Source organism: Pogona vitticeps, chromosome 2, assembly GCF_051106095.1.
Source record: "Pogona vitticeps strain Pit_001003342236 chromosome 2, PviZW2.1, whole genome shotgun sequence".
Lineage (NCBI taxonomy): Eukaryota > Metazoa > Chordata > Lepidosauria > Squamata > Agamidae > Pogona > Pogona vitticeps.
Genome location: NC_135784.1, coordinates 166,378,484 through 166,399,427, shown reverse-complemented (window position 1 = coordinate 166,399,427; position 20,944 = coordinate 166,378,484). Strand labels below are relative to the sequence as shown.

The window sequence follows — 20,944 nt, the reverse complement described above, 5'->3', positions numbered from 1 at the left end:
GGATATGAAAAGCAAACTTTCAGATGCACCTAGTATCCTAAACATAAAAAGGCATAGAAATAGGTCCTTCAGTTTGTCCTCCCACCCTTCTTTTTTTTCTTTGTGCTGCTCTTGAATAACTTAAACATTTTAGAAGCTGTTTTTAAAGCAACCACCTTAACTCTTTATTTTACATAGAAACATTGATGCAATATATATATATATTTATATTCTCATGCTTATACCGACCGATGCACTTCTCTCTACAAACTGTAAATATCCAAATCATAGAAATGCACACTAGCCTGAGGTCTTGATTCCCCCCCCCCTTCTTTCCCTCCTTCCCGCCTCCCTCCCACACGCATTGCATTTATACCCAGGAAGGGGGGGCGTAATTAAAAAAAATACTGCACAAGATTTGAAATGCTTTTCCCCCTCCCATCCCTTGCTCTTGGTGAACACTTTCAAGTGAAATTAAAATTGGAAGTCAGTTCGCGAATTCGATTCTCTCTGTTCATTTTCTTGAGTTTCATCCTGCGGTTCTGAAACCAGATTTTGACTTGTCTGTCTGTTAGATTAATACTCTTGCTAATCTCCAGGCGGCGCTCACGGGTCAAGTACATATTGAATAAGAATTCCTTCTCCAGTTCCAACGTCTGGTGCTTAGTGTAAGGACATCTTTTCTTTCTTCCGCTCTTTGCTGTCAGCCAATTTCCTGTAGTGTTTTCTGCCTTTATATCCTCTGTTAAAAATAATATTATTATATAAGTATCTGTGGAATAGCAAAGAGAGCTTTCTAGGCTTAAGACTTTCTTTTCTTTTCTTTCTTTTTAAAGCAGATTCTTTTGTTAAAACCAGCATCTCCATCCCTTACTGAAATAAACTGATTATGTCTCTAGCTCCCTCTTGTTTATAGATTATTATATTCCAGAATGCTAATTAAAACATTCCTTCAAACCAACAGCGCACAACGTCTCTCAAAGAGAGGAGGTGCGGGAAGCCTTGAATTCACAGCATTCACCTGGGCGTCAAATCCAAAACACCCTTCCTGAACTCCGAGGGCTTTACAAACCACGCACATTTCATGTAAGGGACACCCTTAGAGAAGCCCAAATGGCACTGAAACCGTTTGCACTGTCCTTCAGGGTAGACGGTTTTTCATGCGTCAGAGAAGCCAACAGGATATCATTTGGTGAAATGGTTCGCCCACGTTAGCTCATCTCATGCAGGCTTAAATATATATATACATCCCAAATATATATATATATATATCCCAAAGCTTTAATCACTGCCCAAGCTAGGTGCAGCTTTTACCCTAGGGTGCCATAGTGGCTCAGGCTTTTCTCTCCCCGCTACATCAGCCAGCACTATATATTCATAATAACTAGACAAAATAAATCCAGGCTCTGGATATGGCATTTTCCTAGAAAAACATTTTGCAAAACTCAACGCGACTTCTTGTCCAGGGGACCAGTCTTCACTTTTATTTGGACTTTAAACCTCTAGGAAGTGTACTGGTTTACTGAAGGGGAGGAAAAACTTTCGATTTGATTTTTTCCCCCCTAACAACAACAACAACAACAACAACGAAGAAGAAGAGGAAGAAAAAGCAACCCCACATATAAGCGCTGGTACCAAAACAGAACAAAACAAAACAGAAAGACGGAATAAAAAGCATTCCTCCAAGAGCCACGCTCCATACACACAAGAAGCTCACACAATTCTGTGTATATAGTCTTCGTGCTGCACTTCAGACGCCCATACAGAGATACAAACTCCACGGATTTGAATTTGGCCATGCGAAGATTTTGGCAGCAGGAGCTGGCTCATATTGGTCTGAGGTGCGAGTGTGTGAATTGAATGGCTGGATGGTGTTTTGCTACTATAAAAGTCTGCGGGTCTGTTTGGGTCAATTCCGCGCCGTCTCTTACGAGGATATCCGCTCCAAAATTGTAGAAGACAAATACTGTTCCCCGCACCAAAGCACACACCCGCAGGCGCACAAACACAAACACACACAAGTACCACAAGTAAACGAACAAAACCCTGTTGGCTTGCCCTGAAACGCCTTTCAGGATCCCCAGGTCTGCCATTGAACCTTGCAGATCCATTCTTGTCTCTTCGCTTGGACATAACTGGTGGAAGAGAAATGGACGTTACCAGACCATAGGGGACCAAAGAGAGGGCAGGGAGACTGCCAAACCAAACCAAACCACACCAAACCAAACCAAACCCATTCTTCCAATGGTACATAACATAACATACTGGAATCCTGATAACAGCCGTGCCTTCCCTCTCCCCCCACACGTTGTGGGGAGGGGAAAAAATTAAAGAAAAGTTTGAAAATCCAGGTGGGACATTTCGTAGGTATTCATTTATTCGAACACAGCCTTAACATGAAAGGAAAGGGGATTCCACTTTATTTATTCCCCTCCTCTTCCTTCCATTCCAGATCCTAAGGCCAATCATGTGGTGATTGTCGTCCCCCTCCCCAATTTGACTTCCACGAAATTAATACTTGAAATAGCTTCAAAAGTGCCTTTTGAAGATGCACTTATAGAGATTTTTTTCTCTCCCTATCATAACCTTGACATTGTTTTCCCCCCTTTTTTTCCCCTTCACTCTGGCCATGAAACCAGCCGGAAAAACCCTGTATTCGTGGGTGCGCTGAAAAAAAGGGAATGGAGAAAAAGAAAACTGGTTTCGGCCATTTTAATACCATAATGTGTATACATATTTCTTTGTATATCTATAAATGAACGAAATGGAAGATCAGGTGAGAAACAGCGGGGGGGGGGCAGGAGAGACATGTCTGCTTTCTTTTGTGAAAGCCAGGCGGAGAAGCAGGCAGGCAATACGGGTATGCATATGTATTGAGGAGGCCATACATACATATGTACCACAGGTACGCATGTATGTGTCCCACGCACGTGCTTATACAGGGCTACATTTAACCACCCCAAATGTACTCCTCTCTTCTTGTTGTTTCCTAAGCATTTTTTGCCCAACGTTTAGGCTCGGAGAACCTTTCCACTTGCAATTACTGGGACCAAACTAATAAAAAGCTTCTGCTTTCATCCGCCTCCGCTTCCAGTAGTATCTGCTTCCAGCTTCTCCAGACGTTTCATCTCTTTTCGAAGCAGAATGCATCCAGTGCGCCCAATCCTTTCCCTTCCTCTGACCTTAGAGAAATCCTAAGAGCGCTTTTTCGCCCCAAGAGGACCTAATTAACCGTCTACCACTTATCCTGTAGGAATATTTTTAAAACGCACACAGCCTCCATCATGGAACCTTCTCCGCCGACATACCCGAGCTGCTTTTTTTTTTCTCCCCCTGGAATACCTAAACTTCAAACAGACGTGCCACGCATGGAAGGGGCGCGGGGGGGGGGGAGGGAATGATTTTCGAGACAAACAGATTCTTGAACCCGGGCACCGCGGTTATCGAACAGGAATGCAGGCAATGGTAATGAAACTCAACAATCAAGTCCAGCCTGAAGGATGTGGCAAACCTTTGCCATCAACCACACCTCTGGTTCCCCTTTTCCAAACACCCCACCCCTAATAAGCTATCCCGATTCCACTAGTGGAAGGAAGGAAGGAAGGAAGGAAGGAAGGAAGGAAGGAAGGAAGGAAGGAAGGAAGGAAGGGAAGCAGGGAGAAGATAACAATTTGACTGCCAGTGGGAAAAAGGAAAATAACGAAGACAGCAGATCCAGTGGCAACAAAACAGAAAACACCTTTCTAAACTGAAATGATAGTCTTTTACAAATTCCTGCATTCCAAAAAAAAAGCACTGGTGATATTAGGCAATTCCGAGAACCCTCGCGAAACAAACTCAACAAATATAAACGGACAACATCGCATGCAACTTCGCCCTAGGCGCAGGCTTTTAAACACAAACTGCCACATAAGAAAATAACACAACATTGACTTCGAATTTTAGCAGCGGCACTTGAACACGTTCAATATTTAATTTTTAAAACAGTTGATGTCTATTGTATTTGTACTTAATAATATTATTATTCTTACTATTATTATTGCTGCTATTACTACTACTTCTGCACTACTACTGTTGTTGTTCTTTCGAAAAAAAAGGCAAAAAGCCTTTTCCGCTTGGAATTTGCTGTGTTAAAAGCTGCAGATAAAGTTAATGTTTTCTGCAACACAATAGACATTGCTTTCTGCCTAATAACAATGCCAATAATACTATAGTAATAGCAACAATAACAACAACAACGGAAGTAACCATTTATGGCTCTTATTTTTGAAGCCAGTTTCTGGGAGGAAAGAAGGGTCTTCTTACCTTTTGCTTCGGTGTCAGAATTGTCAGTGCTGGTATCTGTACATTTATGCATATCTTTCTCAGTTTCCGACGGATTTATTTTGGCAACAGGGAGACTTTTTTCTGTTTTAATTTCGTTGGCAGGGGTATTCTGAGGATTATCTGGTTTTGTGTTTTCAGGGAAGCTCACTTTAGCTCCTGGTTGTGGTAATGGTGGTGGTGCCTGCTGTGGCTGCTGTTGCTGTGGCTGCTGAGATGGTGGTGGCGGAGGTGGCGGAGGTGGTGGTGGCGGCGGCGGCGGCGGCTGCTCCAGGTGCTCACTCCTTTGGCTGAGACTCGACCTGGGTTCGAAACTTGCCTCAAACTCGCTCGGGTTGTTGCAGTTGGATGTTTTCTCCATGGAGGAATAACCTTGGCTGGCCCGGTAGTAACTAGGCACAGGGACTTCATGGTCATTGAGACAAGACTCAGGCATCTGATTGGGGTAGAGGGTGGCCTCAGTGGCGTTTTTAGCTCTTTTGTCAGCATTGTACATACAGCAAGCATTTTCTTCCTTGACATTGGTTGGGAAAGAGCAGGAGGGGAGTTGTCTCGCAACAGGTTGCTCGATTCGGTAAGTATTTTTGGGGTCACACCAGGTGTCTAGCTGAGAAAGGTAAGATGGATAGGTGTTGAGAGACAGGCTGGCGTTATTCACCTCGTCTCTTTTGGAAAGAGACGGAATTATCCCACAGTTCCTCATCATTCCACAGTTGAAGTCGTTCCCAGACTGCATATACATCCCTTGGTTAGAGGAATAATTCTCCCCTCTGCAGGTACCGGCTAACGAGTCCATCAAAAACGAGTTAGAAGTCACATTGTTGGGACATGACATTTTCAGAGAGGGATTTTAAAGAGGAATACTACAGCCAGGGGCTGACATCTTTTTTTTAGGGAAAAATATCAGCACCATAATTATCCACGCATTGGTCCCAACCACGTGACTGCCAGGCCAATGAGGATTGAAAATGGCCTTGATGATTCAGACGCCGGTGACGTCACCGGGGTCAAGTTGTTGAGAGAGGAGAAAACCAGCGTGGAGCAACAGCGACATCTATCAGCTTCTGAAGGGTAGAGAACCTAGGACCTTCACGTTGAACAAAGGAGAGAGGGAGAGGGAGAGAGAGAGAGAGAGACCCCCTTTTCCTCGAGTTTGTTTACCAATGAACGAACGCGTGTCTACACCAGAGTGGGGGGAAAATAAAGGAAGCCAACGAGTAAATAGAAGCAAAGTCAAATTCAAATTAAAAGGTCAGCAAATAATCCAGCTTAATTTCCCTTCTTTTCTTTCATCCCTTATTTCTCTTTTCCTCTCCCACTCCCCATTAAAATAAGTTGAATTTTTTAGGCAAAATAGTTAATCAGCTCCAAATCCTGAATGAACTTCCCTTCTCATGCTTCTCTTAGCGATAATTCTAACCTCTCTCTCTCTTTTTTTTAAAATTCATTTCCGTCTTCCCCGCTGTCAGTTAAACTTGAAATGCACGGAAGATGTTCCTTCAACAATATAATTGGTCCTTCGAATTACTTTTCTGGATTAAAAATCATGGGAAATTGAGTAGCATTCCCTAAAATCTAAGACGAGAGAAGGATCTTTCAAATTCCTACTGATTTAAAAAAGTTGTCTGAACTCAAGACAAATCTAAAACTGTCCTTCGGACACTTTATTAAGTTCAGGTGTTTCCTGCACGAAAACCAGCTTAATAGCTGAAATTCAGGCTATAAAGTGCTTTCGAATAAATTTTAAATAAACCACATTTATTCAAAAAGTGCTTTCTTGCCTTGTGTTTTTAAAGTTTCCTGTCTGTTGGTCTCTCTTTCAAGTATTTAAAATAAAAATCTTCACGCCTGATCTCAATTGAAACGGATTTTATTTCTTTATTTTGTAGGAAAGATCAGCAGTTCTATTTTTATTCATTCAGGGCTCTAGAATTTTGCACAGGTTTGACAAAACGCTTTACAGAATTCCATTAAAATAAATATCAATGGGAAGACAGCACGGAATAGTTCTGTGGGGTGGTGGAAATCTGGATATTTCTTTACCTCTTTAGGAAATTACTTCAATGAAATAAGATGAAATTTCAAACTGAAGGGTGCTCTAGGAAAGCTTTATTCACCAGAAAGACTGTGTGATCAAACACGGCTTTGTTTTACATTATTTTTACTGATTCCAAACTCAACCAAATATACATATGTACTACATTAACTATCCTTTTAGTTGATTTCACTGCCCTTGTTTGTTCTTTATGATCTCTAACTCTCTCTGTTTCTTTGTCTCTCTCTTTGAACTTAACGATCTCACAATAATAACTGGCATTTCAGATATGGAGATAAGTTGAATTGCATGTTTACCTTGTGGCTGATTTCTTTATTAGACTTGTTCTAAGTCGGGTTGCAGTTAAGTAATATCGTTCTGTTGTGTATACTAAATCAGGCTAACCTATTAAAATCCAGACTTAGCAATGCTTTTTCTAAGTTTTTGTTTATTTGTTTGTTTTAAAGGAATTGGATACTCTGTGAATAAACCGTGGTAGAGCAGTGAATGCTAAGAACTATTCCTATTGCTGCTACTAATAATAATGGCAGCTAGAACAAAATCAACTAAAGCGAAGGAATCTCAAGATCATTACGAAGGATTACAAACCTTTAAAGGGTTCATAGTCATTTTCAAGGGGTGGACAAGGCGCTTTTTCTTCTAAAGAAAAAAAGAACCAAAATAAGCAAAGAGAGAAAAAATAATGGAGAAAATTGTGCCAGAAAGGGGGTGGAGATGGGATAACAGCAGAGAAACATGGAACATAATTAGTTTTGGTTTTATCTGTTTAGAATCCTAAAATGTACTGTCCGCTGCTCACAGCCGCGAGACCTTTATAAACATGTTTTCTACCACATAGCTTTACAAATCAATTCGTCTGTTGCTTTTGAAAAAACTTCCAGGCTGGGGGCCCTCAACCTTCAACCCACCCACCCCCAGTCTTCAAGGGTGAGAAGTTTTAATATCCTAGGCCAAGGAAGTCTTAAACTGCATCTTCCTATTTGTCTCAGAGCACCATCCACCCCACCCCCCACTCCGAAACCCAGCACATACTAAGAGCTTTCCTGCACTTTAAACGCCGTTTGCTTCCTCTGGAAAGCTATTTGCGACTTTATAGCCTCTATTTGTGTTATCTGCATAGGTCTTTTTAAAACAGTTTGATAGAAATCGTTCAGTTTTATGATATCCAACGAAAATTCCGCATAATATTTATAAGCAAAGAATAAAACTTTAGCATGGGAACCAATACTTCCTCATTTATAGGTGATGAAATTAAAGACCAATGCAGTTTGGCATTATATGGCTTTCCCTCGTTCTCTCTCCCCCACCCTCACCCTTTCCTCTTTTTTGTTTTTTTTTTATTTTTGCAGATCATGTGGCTGACCCAATATTGTTAGGCTCTGAAGCCTTATGCATTTTCACAGGTGGATTTTGGGGGACATCAATACCAGACCCCCCCCTTTCTTGGACCGTTTTGGGTGACCGTGAAGATACACTTCCAAGGCTTTTATTTCCTTATTTGCTATTGTGGATCCTCGGCATGTTATATTTCCCCGCTCCTGCCTCATTGTAAGGAACCGGAAGAGGACTGTACAAACCGCACTGTGGCGAAATCTGTCAAATAATTTGTTGGTGTGCTTTTTTAAAATCTTCCACTCAGATCTACAGACTGTGAAAGAATTGTCAGCAGATATGAAGTTGTGCCCATATTCCTGAAGACAAGACAGAAGGTGTTTCAAAATGTGTGAAGCAGCTGAACAGAAAATAAAAGTATATGTGCATATGTCTATGACTAGCCCTTACTATCACTTGATATACAAACATAAGAAGAATGTGTACCTGCGAAGCCATTTATTTATTATGCAAACATATGGGGGAATTTCCAGCATCTCCAGCGGCTGACGGTCAAAGTCCTTTCACAAAAAGGATTGTCTTGGTAGATGGACTGTTTGGGGGTGATGATGGTGGTGGTTGAGGAGAGAATCAGCTTCCTAGCCAAGCAATATACATACATTTCTTAACCTCACTCAGGGTCTCTGGATATCTAGCAGAAAGCAACTCGAGACAGCGTTTCCAGGAGACCGAATATTGCTTAAAGTTAAAAATAATTAGAAGTATGATAAACATGGGCCATTAATAGGAAGAGAAATAAAATTCATCAGCCTAAGTAGAAACCCCGTTGGGAAAATGCTTTACTCTAATTGCAGAAAATAAATACCAACAAATGCTATTAAAACTTAAAAGGAGAAAGCCTGTTTGTGGAATAAAGACCAGAAGAGCCTTGCCCTAGGTTCTTTTTATGTATTAAAAAAACGTTATTGTGCAAATGCAACATATTATATTTCATATAAGCATGTAATGGACTTTATTAAAAATAAAGAAGGAATGGGAGTGTGCAGGGGAAATTACACCTACATTGTGTTTATGGTGGCTCACATGTGCACTGGATCTGATGGGTTTGTTATTCTCTTGTTTGGAGGCTATTTGGAATTATTTTACTGAAGTAAAAGCCAGGAAGTGAGGGTTGTGTTTTTTTTTTAAGTGGGGTTTTCTGTCTTTCTTTCTTCCAGTGTCTGGGCATAAGGAGCAACTGCAGACGGTCGGCTATTGTCTTTGGTGTCTGATTGCCCTTCCCTGTGAATGCCAAAGGCAGACAGTTCAGTTGACCCCAAAAAGGGAGCCTTGATACCAGTTTCCCTTCTCTTCCCTTGGAGGGGTTCTGCAGTAGAGAGGGAGAACAGGGGCAGACTGTGAAGCAGGGGTGGTGGAGTCGGCTAAAAAGCTCACACCCAGGCACACACTCATGTACACAAGCGCACACACACATACAGAACAACTCATTTGCCTTAAAAGAAGGAAGGAAGGAAGGAAGGAAGGAAGGAAGGAAGGAAGGAAGGAAGGAAGGAAGGAAGGAAGGAAGGAAGGAAGGAAGGAAGGAAGGAAGGAAGGAAGGAAGGAAGGAAGGAAGGAAGGAAGGAAGGAAGGAAGGAAGGAAGGAAGGAAGGAAATGAAAGAACCACGTGTTTAATAACTCACACAAAAGTACATCTCAGACTTGCACATAATATTTTACCTGCTCTTTCTTCCTTCTAATTATTTAACCCTGAGTTATGTGTGCAAAGTACTTCTTACATCTATTGCAGTTTTTTAAAAAAAAACACAACTTTTTCTTAACATTTTTATTGCAAGCATTCATTTTCAGTTCTAAAAAGTCTTTGGTAGCAACACTTTAATGATTACCTTAAATTTGTATTTCTGCCTGGTATTATGCCCCACGTTGTAGAGGAAATAATTCTGATTTATGGCAAAGTACACCAGAGTACGATAACAGTGGTGCAAAAATAAAACCCACGCCTTTAGATGTTGGCTTAGAAACTGTAAACTATCACCACAAGAAATCTATCAAACTTTACAATCCCTCTTATACTGCTTCCTTCTTTTGGGGTAACTTAAGTCAAAGAATTATGGAATGATATTATGTTCCTTGAGGTGGTACTGAAAACGGTGTTCGGGTTGTTCCTACCCCCAACGTAGAGTTTTTAGTCACCAGGATGTGGGTGTGAGTTTGGCTCTCTTTACTTGGATTTGATCTTGGAGGCCAAAGTTGGTGAGGGTGACTTTCGTGGCTTTCACTCCAGTGACCATATTACATCTCTCTCTCCCCCAACCCCCCCCCTTTCCCCTCTGAATGCAATTGAGAATATCTCTATGAGTCTATACCTGATGTATACCAGAAACAAATGCAGTGGAAAATAACATTTAAATAATCTACTAAATTAAACCAGGACAGATAGAATCTGGTTTCACGGACCACACAATCTAGAAACCATAGTTAAGTAATGCGTATTAGCAAAAATATATGCGGTGTATCTTAAATTCTGTCTAAAATAATCCCATATGGTTTCAGTTTTTGTTCCAAGGGTGACCTGGGCATATTTTGAAAATACTTTGAAATTAGGAGAAAATGTGTGATGGATGCACAGAGGTGGACTGAAGGTAAAGAATAATTCCTTTCTGTGACAGCCGGATTGACTATTTGTCAACCCACCCCTTCTTCTGACAACTTTTAAATACAAATTGTTTCGAGGAATTAACTTATTAAGTTTACCCGTGAGGAGACTAAAGAGGGAAAATATGTTTCCTGTTTGATATGGGGATACCTTTAGGCAAAGAACTGGATTTTCTCCCATAATTTCTAAAATGTTCTGCCTTAACTAAACCCTTGGACAAAAAGTAACTCGGTGGTATTTCGAAAATAGGTGCTTATTTACACCAGTGTTAAATATTTCCCTATTAAAAAAAAAAAGATTATGAGACACCAAAGGAAACGGTTTCCAGAGAAATGGAACAATGGAAATCTAAATTTCCAACCCCTTCAGGAATCAGATAGAAAGAAATGGGTGAGAATAGATAATATTAGTTTCTTTTGCATTAAAAAACAGAAAAAATTGAAAGACTTCTGTACCCTGAATCACAGGAGAAATCGCCTTTTCTTCAGACGGAGTTTATGGTCAAGTATTATTTTAATAAGATAATGTGGAAGAATTGAATATCTGGATATTTAGAAATATGAGTTCTTGACCCTGTTTTGTCACTTAGCATTCCACATTTTTAACAAATGTGAGAATCCCCATTTCTAAAGGGAGAAGTGGTCGTTCAAGTATAAACCCCGTTCTACATCCATTTAAGACTGCACCTTGTCTGCATATGTGCCTAAGATCTTTGATAGAAAAGGACAGGACAAAATGTAAATATTTCATTAACTGGAATGTCAGCAAGAAAATATGAGAATTTAGGGGTATTTAGAAATATCTGTTGTTAAAGGTTGAAGTACTTTCTCCTGTCCTGAATCACACTATTGGTATTCCAGAGACCACTGTTCATTTTTAAAGTTGCAATTTGTGTGGAAAAGCCGATCATCACAAGAGTATCCAATTATTTTAGCCATCATTCAACCCAAACATCGGGTTTACATTAAAACATTAGGAAAATATGGCAATAGAGCCGTCTTTGCACTTCACCTCGAACCGCCCTTTTTTTCCTTTTATGATGTTGTCTCCTTTTAACATGCAAAGAAACATATTTTCATTCTGTCTCTAGTCTATAGCCCATATTGTTTAATTTTTTTGTCTCCCTCACCTATCAGCCAAAAGAAAAAATAAACTTTTTGCACAACTTCCATTGACAAAGTGATCCGTTTTCATGTACCGCAGGGGGGAAAGAACTGAAAGGAGACGTAAGGGACATTCTTGCGGCTTCATGTTTTAATCTGAGGGTTATCAAAAGCAGAGAAAAGTGCTTAAATTGAACAAATACTGAACACCCGTACAGTCTCCAACTTTATTAAAAAGTATAAACAAGTCTTTAATGAGACATAATTTGGGGCATGTTTGTTTGTTCCCCCCCCCCCAATAGAAATATGTAATACTATAGTAACATTAAAGCTGTGGCAAGCCTGTTTTGTTCTCCAGGAAAATTCAAATGTGGATAAATAAATGATCTAGACTGCAAATGAGGGAGGACAGCAGCTCTTGTTCACTCAAACCAAGATCCTTCACAAATGCTTTCTTACGTGTGGATATAGAGAAATCCACAAGTAAAAATAAAATAAAATGCGTGCATCCAGAAATACCGAGAAGGCCTTCTCATAGGTCCACCTCCAGTTTATCCAGAGACATTGTGCCTGTCAAATGTGCAAAACAACACAGCAGACAAAATTAATGGTCCATTCGGTTGTGGGTTGCAGAGGTTTGCGTGGTGATGGTGGGAGGGCAGCAATGGTGGTGGGAGAGCCAATTAAGGCCCCACAAGAGTCTCTATCCTCGGAATACAGAATAATAAAAATGGGATGAGGGTTAGGGTGGGGGGCGAAGTAGGATTGTTTCATTGACAGAGGCAGGTACCACTCTTTCTCTCCGTCTGGGCTCTGAGATGCGTCCCGCAGCACTTCCTTGCAGACAAACCAACAAAGTCTTCTCTTCCTTGGGGGGGGGGGGAGAGAGAGAGAGAAAGAGAGAGAGAAAGAAGGGAGACACACATACACACAGAGAGAGCTTCAAGTCCACTTGCCAAAGCCACTACCTCTGCTCCTGGGAGTTCTTCAGGTCCAGGCAACGCAAGTTTCCGGGCCCAAATTCAGATTCCTTTGAGGACTTTCCGTGGGGAAGCTTGGGCCCAGGGACGCGTGTCTGGCGGCTCTTCAGCCCGGCTTGCGCTCACCGGTCCGGGCTGTTTTTATTTATGGGAAGTGACCGGTTAGAGGAGTCGCCCTCCCAGAGCCGGAGCAGGTTCGCACAGTCAAGTTTACATTCTTCGGCTGCAGAACTCAAGAGGAGGAGGAGGAGGAGCAGAGAAGAGGAGAGACGGAGAAGATTCGCGCCGGCTGCTTAAGTCGCTCGCACCGAGAGGCATGCAAAGAGGGGTCGTTGGGACCCGGGTCGCCCCCCGTTCGGCACAAATTCTAAGCCTACCCTACCACACTAGGCGCAGGAACAAGCACACGTCCACATACACACTTCTCTTTTCTGCCCACCAGGGGGAATTCACACGGAACTTTTTCGGGAATGAGAGAGAGAGAAAGATAGAGAGAGAGAGAAAGAGAGAGAGAGAGAGGCCGCTACCACAAAACGGGAAGAGGTCTTTCTGGCCCTCCAGCCAAGTCCTTCCAGACTCCTGCGCCCTGCCAAGAAGCCATTCAAAACTCGCCCCTCACCTTTCCTCATTCAGAGCTTTATCTCAGAAGCGAGTCACCTACGAACAGCTCTCCAGAGGTTAAGGAGGGGATTCCAGGCAAAGGCAGGAAACGGGTTCTCGGGCTGTGTGTTTGTACGTCACACGCGAAGGTCCTTCGCAATTAGCCTGTGTGTCATTAATGTGGCTTTACACCGAGACTCCCCAGCCTATGAGGGACGGCTTTATCCTGACAGACCTTCCGAGCGAAAAATAAAAGTTGTCTTACGCAAAGCCTCAAATGCGTGCGAGGAATGTCGACCGAGGAGGAGGAGGAGGAGGAGGAGGAGGAGGAGGAAGACAAGGAAGGAGGGGTGTGGAGAAAAGGCCCCCGCGCACACGCACGCACGCACGCGCGCACTTGTAAAACTTTTAATACCAAGCAAAGTTATAAAAACTTTCCATGCGTTAAGATATCAAAAGGTTTATAACAATAATAAAGCTAGTCTGTGACTCGCATTGTGTGTGTATTTGTGTGGGCTAACGCTAACCTTCTTCAAGATATATCAAACAGCGCAGCGGCGGAGTAAAATATTAAGTACCATAAACACCAAGCTTGGTGCGAAAGCTGTTGGAGGGAATGCAGTACACGCGCATATATGCACTTTTAAAATATATGCGTGTATACCAGTCTGTATATATCCTCGCCCCAACTCTTTGGTAGGCGGGAGCTCTGAAAAGGGGTCGGGGAGCCTTTTTGATTCCAGTTTATTACAAAAGGGTTAAAGGTGATGGACTTGACTCCATTGAAGTTCAAAGACATCATATATTCTCATTTTTTTGTTCTTCTTCTGGCTCCCCTCTCTCCCCTCTCATACAATAAGTATAATTCCAAGTGTACGAAACAGACTTATGTACTGGGGTCCTTCGGAGACTGGATGCCAGGGTTTTAAGGGAGGGTAGAAATGCATCTTAGAGCTAAACATTACACCGTGTCCCGAGATTTCGCTCACAAGGGCAGGCCTGCTTCCATAGCTGAACACTCCCCCTCCCCAAAACAAAAACAAAACCCCCGAAAGGACATTAACGGGTTATCCCTACCTCGCACTGCTGCTTAATACCCTTGTAAAGTCCCACATGGTCTATAAACTTGGATTTTACAACTGGCATTCCATTTTAGCTGGAGAAAACTTTGAACTAGGCCTCCAGTTTCATTGTGTCGCAGCCCCAGCGAAAGGCACGGCAAAGGAGGGTGGGATGGGGGGCGGCGGGAAGGAGTGAGGGGAAGTTGGGAGTGAAAGAGTGTGTGTGTGTGTGTGTGTTTGTGCGTGTGCGTGCGTGCTCTTAGTGAGGGGCTAGAAACTGGAAGAAAGCTGGGCAAAGATGCCCTTATTTGTTTACTATTTACAGCGGAAGTCTTTTTCTATGGCCAGACGGTGGTAATTAAGGAAAAAAATTAAGCTGTTTAGTGCTGCAGTCTTTATTACAATGTCTAGACTAGTCGCTCCCTTTGTCCAGACAACCGCCACAGTTACGGCGTATTGAATGGACTTGCCGTCCTGGAGATACGCACCTTATTGCACCTATGTTTCAAGTTTTCCCTATCCCCGGGAAGAGGTTTAAATAGTTCCGAAGACCATGAGAGGCGAGAGTCTTAGGATGATGCGCCATTTTGCTTCTTAGGTCGTTGAGCCCCCGCGGGTATGCCAGCGGGGTCCTCCTTTCCCTGGGAGCGGCTTTGGCCCCTTTGGGTGCCATTGTTGTTCAGGACCCAGCACCCCTCTAGATTTTGGACTACAGGCCTTCCAAGAGACTTCCACCCTCAGGAGGCATGTACTGTACCTTAGATATTGTGCATTGAATCCAAGAGGAACGGTGTAGGCCCTACACATTGTGGTCTGTGCATCCGCAATGAACAACAATGCCCACAAAAATCTGTGGGACAGCTGAGAGGGATGGAAGAAAGGAAGAAAGAAAACAGTTCCCATCCTGCCTGTGTGTCTATGAGTACATACACACTCGGATTCCCCTCCCCTCCTCTAATGAGAAACATCCCTGTTAACATAACCCTTTCAGATGGTATCAGGGCGAAACAGGAGATGGATCTATCAAAAAGCTAAAGTTTATTCGCGCATACTTTTTTTTTTTCATTTCTGCAAACTAAGCACATTTTTGTGGGTTTCCCCACTGCTGACAAATCAAGCAAAAAAAAAAAAGGGCAACATCAAAAGTATTTTCATTGAACAGGGTGACATGTAGCCGCACACTCACCTAGCCATCCTCAAGGCCAATGGAGGGGAATATAAATTTGTTAGTGCTTGTCCCCTTATCCAGAGACACCCTCAAAGACCAAATACGAATTACACAAATATTCATCGTGAATTCCCGGAAGAATTTAAGATTGGGAGGATCTGACAATTAGAATGTTTAGGGTCCGCGCTTCTGCAGTACCTATAGAATTAAAACTATGCATCTATCTTTTTGTGTATTTCTATTCCATTGTAAGCACGTAGCCTTAACGGGGGTGGAGTGGGGGGTTATTGATGCGTAAACATAAAATTGCACTTCTCTCTGAATGTCCGGCAGTTGAACTTGTTTTGTGCAAAAGAAGGCATTCAGGACTTGACTTTGTATTTGTGCATTCCACGAGGGGGGGGGGACAACCAGGAGGGGAGAAGGAGTTTATCCTTGACATTACAAAATATCCCAGAGAGATGCTCTGACATACCCTAAAACATATTCCTACTTCTAATCCTATAGCGATCTTTCTCATTAACGAACAATTCACTGTGTTGCCATACATTGTTTTTGCAGAGGGAGGAGAAAAAGGAAGGGGAAAAAAGAATTTAAAAGGTTAACTACATGGAGAAAACAGACAAAGACATCTGGAGCCAAGCGCAGAGCTGTATTATTGGGCCAAAAAAATCCTGTAAATTTAAATGCGATGATGAAAACAATGAACTCCACAACAAATGTCTAGTTAAAACCCAGAAGGTTCATATTAATGTGGCTATATTACACATATACAGAAAGAAGCAGATATGCCTGTGAGTCTTAATATTTTACACAGAGAGAGAGAAACACGCATACAGAGAAGCACAGAGGTTGTGTGTATGTTTTGTAATGTGTAGATATTGTACAGCTAAATGTGCATGTGCATAGATAGATGATAGATAGATAGATAGATAGATAGATAGATAGATAGATAGATAGATAGATAGATAGATAGATAGATAGATAGATAGATAGATAGATAGATAGATAGATAGATAGATAGATAGATAGATAGATAGATAGATAGATAGATAGATAGATAGATGTTTATGCCTTAGATGGCATCCTTGCACAAACACATAGCTCTTGACATTTAAAGTTCTACACCAGAATCCATATCACATTGACCACAATGAGCTTAAAAAGAGGAAAATACTAAAAAAAATGGTCAAATAAAATTGTAATGTAGAACAGCTTGAAATGTCTTTATTTGCCACAGAATTTCACAGAGTTTTCCTGGGATTCACTTCTTTACATACACAAAGATTTATTTATAATTGCAGTTTTTGTTGTTGTTGCTGCTGCTGCTGTTGTTCCGGTTGTTGTTGTTTTTTTCCTCCTGCTGTTGGTCTCCTACGTCCAGAGGGGCAAACACATTTACATACCATTTAAGAGACAGTTATTGCAAATTTATTGTAGACCCTTCCCCTTCCTTCCAGCCCATCCCCCCTTCCCACCATACCCTGTGCCCAAACACAGGGAAAAGGTGGCGGGAAGAGGATGGAGAAGAAACCAACCTGGGAATGCAGACAATATGTATATATATATAAAAGAGACAGGAGGGAACCAGTCGAAATTCCAGCACTGAAATTAGGTTATATTTTGGAGAGGTAATTTAAATAGGCTTTCAACCAGCAGCAGTCCTTGGCATGTACAGCAGTGGAACCCAAATGGGGTGGACTGTGTGTGCAAGGATGAACACGTGTGCCTATACACGCACGCACTCACTCACCAACTCACACACACATCTGTAGGCACACTCACACAAAGCTCTCCTCCCGAAGGAAGACAGGGAGTCTTTGGGAGGCGCTTTTGCTGACACAGATCATTGACTTTCGTATCAAAATAAGGACAAGTAGCGTAACGTTGCTCCGACCACAGCGCGGCGATTTTTCTCCGCCGAACATCCATGACTTAAAGGTGGGGGGGGGTTATGGGGGTAGGAAGTGAGGAGGGTAATGACAAAAAGGAGAACAAAAAATAAAGATCGAAATAATTCCAGTTCTTCCACACTAAACGTCAAATTAAAAGTCCAGGCAGGATTCAAGTTCTGTTCAACGTTTAGATGATGGAGTTGTGGGGAGGGGGGGAGGGAGCGTGTAAATGACTCCTTTTCGTGAACGCCCCCCCCCTTACAGGTCCCAAACATTCAATGATAAGGAAGGAAAGAAGGAAAAGGTTTAAAACTCTGAGGGTTGCTTGTAGGCTTCACAGTCAAACCAACGTTCCTTCTTCATACACAGAACACTTCGACGAGCAGAAGGTTTTCTTGTTAAGATTTTTCCCCCCGCAATACATACAAAAGAGGTTCACAATAAGGGATTTCCAGAGAAATATTGCAGGCGGTCTCTGCTTAGTTTTTTTTCTTTCATCCTTCTGTTCTGAAACCAAATTTTAACCTGTCGGTCAGTGAGATTCAACATCCTAGAAAGCTGCAGCCTTTTCTCTTTGTTTATATAGACATTGAAGAAAAATTCTCGCTCGAGCTCTCGAATCTGGAATTTTGAATAGGGGCACCGCTTCTTTCTCGTGCGGGGAGCACCTTTAGCGGGGGAGGGGGAGAGGGGGAGAGAGAGATGGGTGGGGTGGGGGAAGGAGATAAAAATACAACCGGAAGGGAGTGAAAATAACTAAGCGAATGACACAACACGGTCCCAGTAACAGCTCCCCCACTCCCCCCCAACTCCAATCCAAGAGATCACATTTATAGTTTTTCACTCTGGTCCGCAACCATGTCCCATGTAGTGTGTAACATCCAAAAATGCATGTATTGTGTGTCAGGCAGCAGTCAAGCAGATGGTCTTCCCTGTGCAGTTTGCAATAAAGAATTCCCCTTTCCCTCTCTCGTTTTGGCTTTGTTTTGGACTCCTAAAGTGGAGTCCTCTAGCAACCACTACCGGGTTGAGGCGCGTGTATGGAGTCAAGGAGGGCAACCGGGCAGCCGCCGCCGCCTTTCCAGCTGCGGATCCGCTGTTGCTGCCTTTTCTATAGAGGCAGGCTGAGCAACGTGGGGAGTTCCGAGAACCAGGCATTAAGGTCCTGCATAAGTTTTTGATTAACTGGAGGGCCATCCTCCACATAGACTCGGTGCATGCACACGCACGCACACATACACAGACAGACAGACAGACAGAAAGACAGACATGCACAAAGAAAATCAAAGCAACAGATATGAGCAGTCAAAAAAAGGAAGGAAGATATTCCCCAAGGCATGAAAAAAAAAACATTGCAAATGAAATGTCTGTTTGTGTGTCTGTCTGTGTCTCCTCTATCTGTATAGATGTGCACGTTCATGCAGCCTTTAATGTTCAATTTATATATGATTTAAACTAAATTCCATTCAGAGTACTTGCTTGATCAGTTGCTTCGATTTAGAGTTTTTAAAAATTGAACGTTATACCTCTATGTATGTGGTGTGTAAAGGTATCTGAGATCTTACAACTATAAATCTATGAATACAAAATACTATCCGATTTTACCCTCACAAAGATTGCTTTTTCAAGGTAACATGAACTCCTTCAATGACAAAATACGATTTTGTATAAGCATATATATTTTAAAAATCTCGGGAGGAGTTCCGCCTAAGCATGGCAAGTAAGAGCTGCAATCTCGTGAAAAAGTGACAAAATAACCCTCTTCTTTGACATAAAAATGCTGCAGTTACCTTCCCCACATTGCTAACAGCACAGATATACATTTAAATTCGGACCTGCATTTTCAAAGGAGGGGGGAAATAACCCTTCCACCCCCAGCCCACCCCCCCGGTCCACCCCCACATGCATCTCTCAGAGCCTCCTCGAGAGGACAGGAAGCTAAAGCTGTGTTCTGCCCAATTGCCTTTTACCCTCAAAAGCCCGGGACCAAATCCTTTTAAAATGCTCATGTAAGTTCATGATCAAAGTTAATATTTGTCACCATGGTGTGCTTTTAAAATTTCACAGACTCTGAGATACTGTGTCTGCGCCTAACATCTCCATTTTTCTCAAAGAGCCTTTCCCATCGTAAAAATTCTTCTCGTTGCAAGAAAGAGCTTTGTAGGTTATAATAAAATCCTTTGAATGCTTATAAAACTCCACATAAAATTTGACCGACAAAACAGCGGGCTAGTCCCTTAACCTTTTCCATTTACGGCTCTCTCTACCTACTCGAGTTGCTGGTTTTGCTCCCTTCCTTGTTGACAGAGGAGGATGAAGCGGAGGAGCCCGGGTTGGTGTTTTCTTCCTCGTCTTCCGGGTCTCCTCCGCCTTGGTCGCCGCGGGATGACAGCGCGGTGGGCTGGGAGTCGGTCTCCAGCTTGCTCTCGGGCTTCTGCAAGCAAGCCTCCGGCGGGTTCTCGGCGGAGCAGTAGGCGTTCTCGAAGAACCGGTCGAAGCCCTGCGGGAGGACACTGTTTTTGTTCATGCTGGAATAGAAGCCCGTGGACGCCGGATGGTTGGAGCTGGGGTGGTGGTGGTGGCTGTACACGCTCTCGTTTTTCATTAGCATTTCGGTCATGGTGGAAGGTGGGATGCACTCGCGGTGCATCAGCTCCTCGGCGGAGTAACACGAGGCGTAATTGCTTCTAGGGTGCCATTTATTCGAAGGGTCTAGCCCATAGGAGACCTCTCGCACGGGCTGCACTTGCGAGAGGTTCGTAGAGTAAGGGTAGGAGATTTGGCGAGAGGGGGCCTGTGGCAGGAAAGATGACACAGTTGAAAATTCTGGGACGTAATAGGTGCAGCTGGGGAGGTAGAGGTTGGAAGCGCAACCTGCTCGCTCGCCGAACTCCGCGCTCCGCTCTTTGCGCGACTGCGAGCAGAAGTTGCCCAGGTTCACTGAGTTAAACATCTTTCTCCGTTTCTTGCTCCTATAGATAGATGTTTTGGATCCGATGTGCAGAGGGGGAAAAATTTGGGAAGGCGAGATGACGTGCTATCCGTCTTAGTCGCTCGCTCCAGGACACGTGATCCAAAGTAGATATTGTCATATATCAGTTTGGAGCACTTAGAAGCGTAGGAGTGGTTCACTTAGGTAAGATCTCAGAGGTTCAAACGATTGGTTTTCAAACACCGCAGAAACATTATGAAAATCAATGGCAGATTTGTATTCATTTTCTTCCAGGCACACCCCTCCTAAGCATTCAAAGCAGACAGCCAGAGGATGGCTTGTGAAGTTCTCTCTCTCTCTCTCTCTCTCTCTCCTATTTGGATTTTGCTTTCAGTCGTTCACGAGGGATTCGGATATGGGGTAGGGTGGGGGCAACTCAGGGGTGGGGGAGGTGAGGGAGGGTCTAAGGGATGTGTTAACTGTAATTTTCTCCCCCTTCTCACATGATTGTTCCTTCTCATGCTAGTCACATTTTAGGCGTGATAAGGCACATTCCTCCCCCCTCTTTTTCTTTCTTTCTTTCTTCTTTTTCTAATTCTTCTTCTTCCTTTTAATATGTGGACTCAACCCTTAGAAGCCCAGAGGATCGGATAAACATTCTTCAGTAAGTTTTCAAACATTTCTCAAGATCTTGTTTCTGGAGTGGAGACCACCTCTTCACAGACTTTATGTCTGATAACTTTGGAATAGATAGATAGGTAGGTAGGTAGGTAAGTAAGGAGCAGTGAACTAGGTCACCTAAGGCTGATTCACTACATTTAACCTTAATTGACGACCTAGTTACCTCTATCTGCATCT

General features: G+C 42.8%; 2 protein-coding genes and 1 long non-coding RNA gene across 3 annotated transcripts in view; 1 reads left to right on the top strand and 2 right to left on the bottom strand.

Annotated features, from left to right (window-relative positions):
- HOXC10 (homeobox C10) overlaps positions 1 to 5,230 on the bottom strand; it is a 12,774-nt gene extending 7,544 nt beyond the window's left edge. Inside the window, exons 1-2 of the mRNA XM_020784472.3 lie at positions 4,285 to 5,230; positions 1 to 721 (exon numbers count right to left, since the gene is read on the bottom strand). The exon at positions 1 to 721 is cut by the window's left edge and continues 7,544 nt beyond it. Of these exons, the coding sequence (XP_020640131.3) occupies positions 444 to 721; positions 4,285 to 5,137 (1,131 nt within the window). The 5' untranslated portion in view covers positions 5,138 to 5,230 and the 3' untranslated portion in view covers positions 1 to 443. The remainder of the gene's footprint in view (positions 722 to 4,284) is intronic.
- LOC144586430 (uncharacterized) lies at positions 5,201 to 12,181 on the top strand. Its single transcript, XR_013541255.1, has 2 exons — positions 5,201 to 5,553; positions 7,708 to 12,181. It is a non-coding gene; the product is annotated as an uncharacterized LOC144586430 (long non-coding RNA).
- A 1,739-nt stretch (positions 12,182 to 13,920) lies between these two features.
- On the bottom strand, positions 13,921 to 20,107 carry HOXC11 (homeobox C11). Its single transcript, XM_072988897.2, has 2 exons — positions 19,426 to 20,107; positions 13,921 to 17,822 (listed from the first exon to the last, which is right to left on the bottom strand). Exons 1-2 carry the CDS (start codon positions 20,105 to 20,107, stop codon positions 17,590 to 17,592), a joined length of 915 nt encoding a protein of 304 aa, XP_072844998.1. The 3' UTR covers positions 13,921 to 17,589.
- Positions 20,108 to 20,944: the final 837 nt, after the last annotated feature.

What these genes read in the sequence shown, in the direction of transcription:
- HOXC11 (XM_072988897.2), bottom strand. Translation starts at nt 20,107, where the DNA reads ATGTTTAACTCAGTGAACCTGGGCAACTTCTGCTCGCAGTCGCGCAAA. An exon ending in GAGCAAAACCAGCAACTCGA is followed by an intron (nt 17,823 to 19,425) that starts GTAGGTAGAGAG and finishes CCCCCGCTAAAG; the next exon opens with GTGCTCCCCGCACGAGAAAG.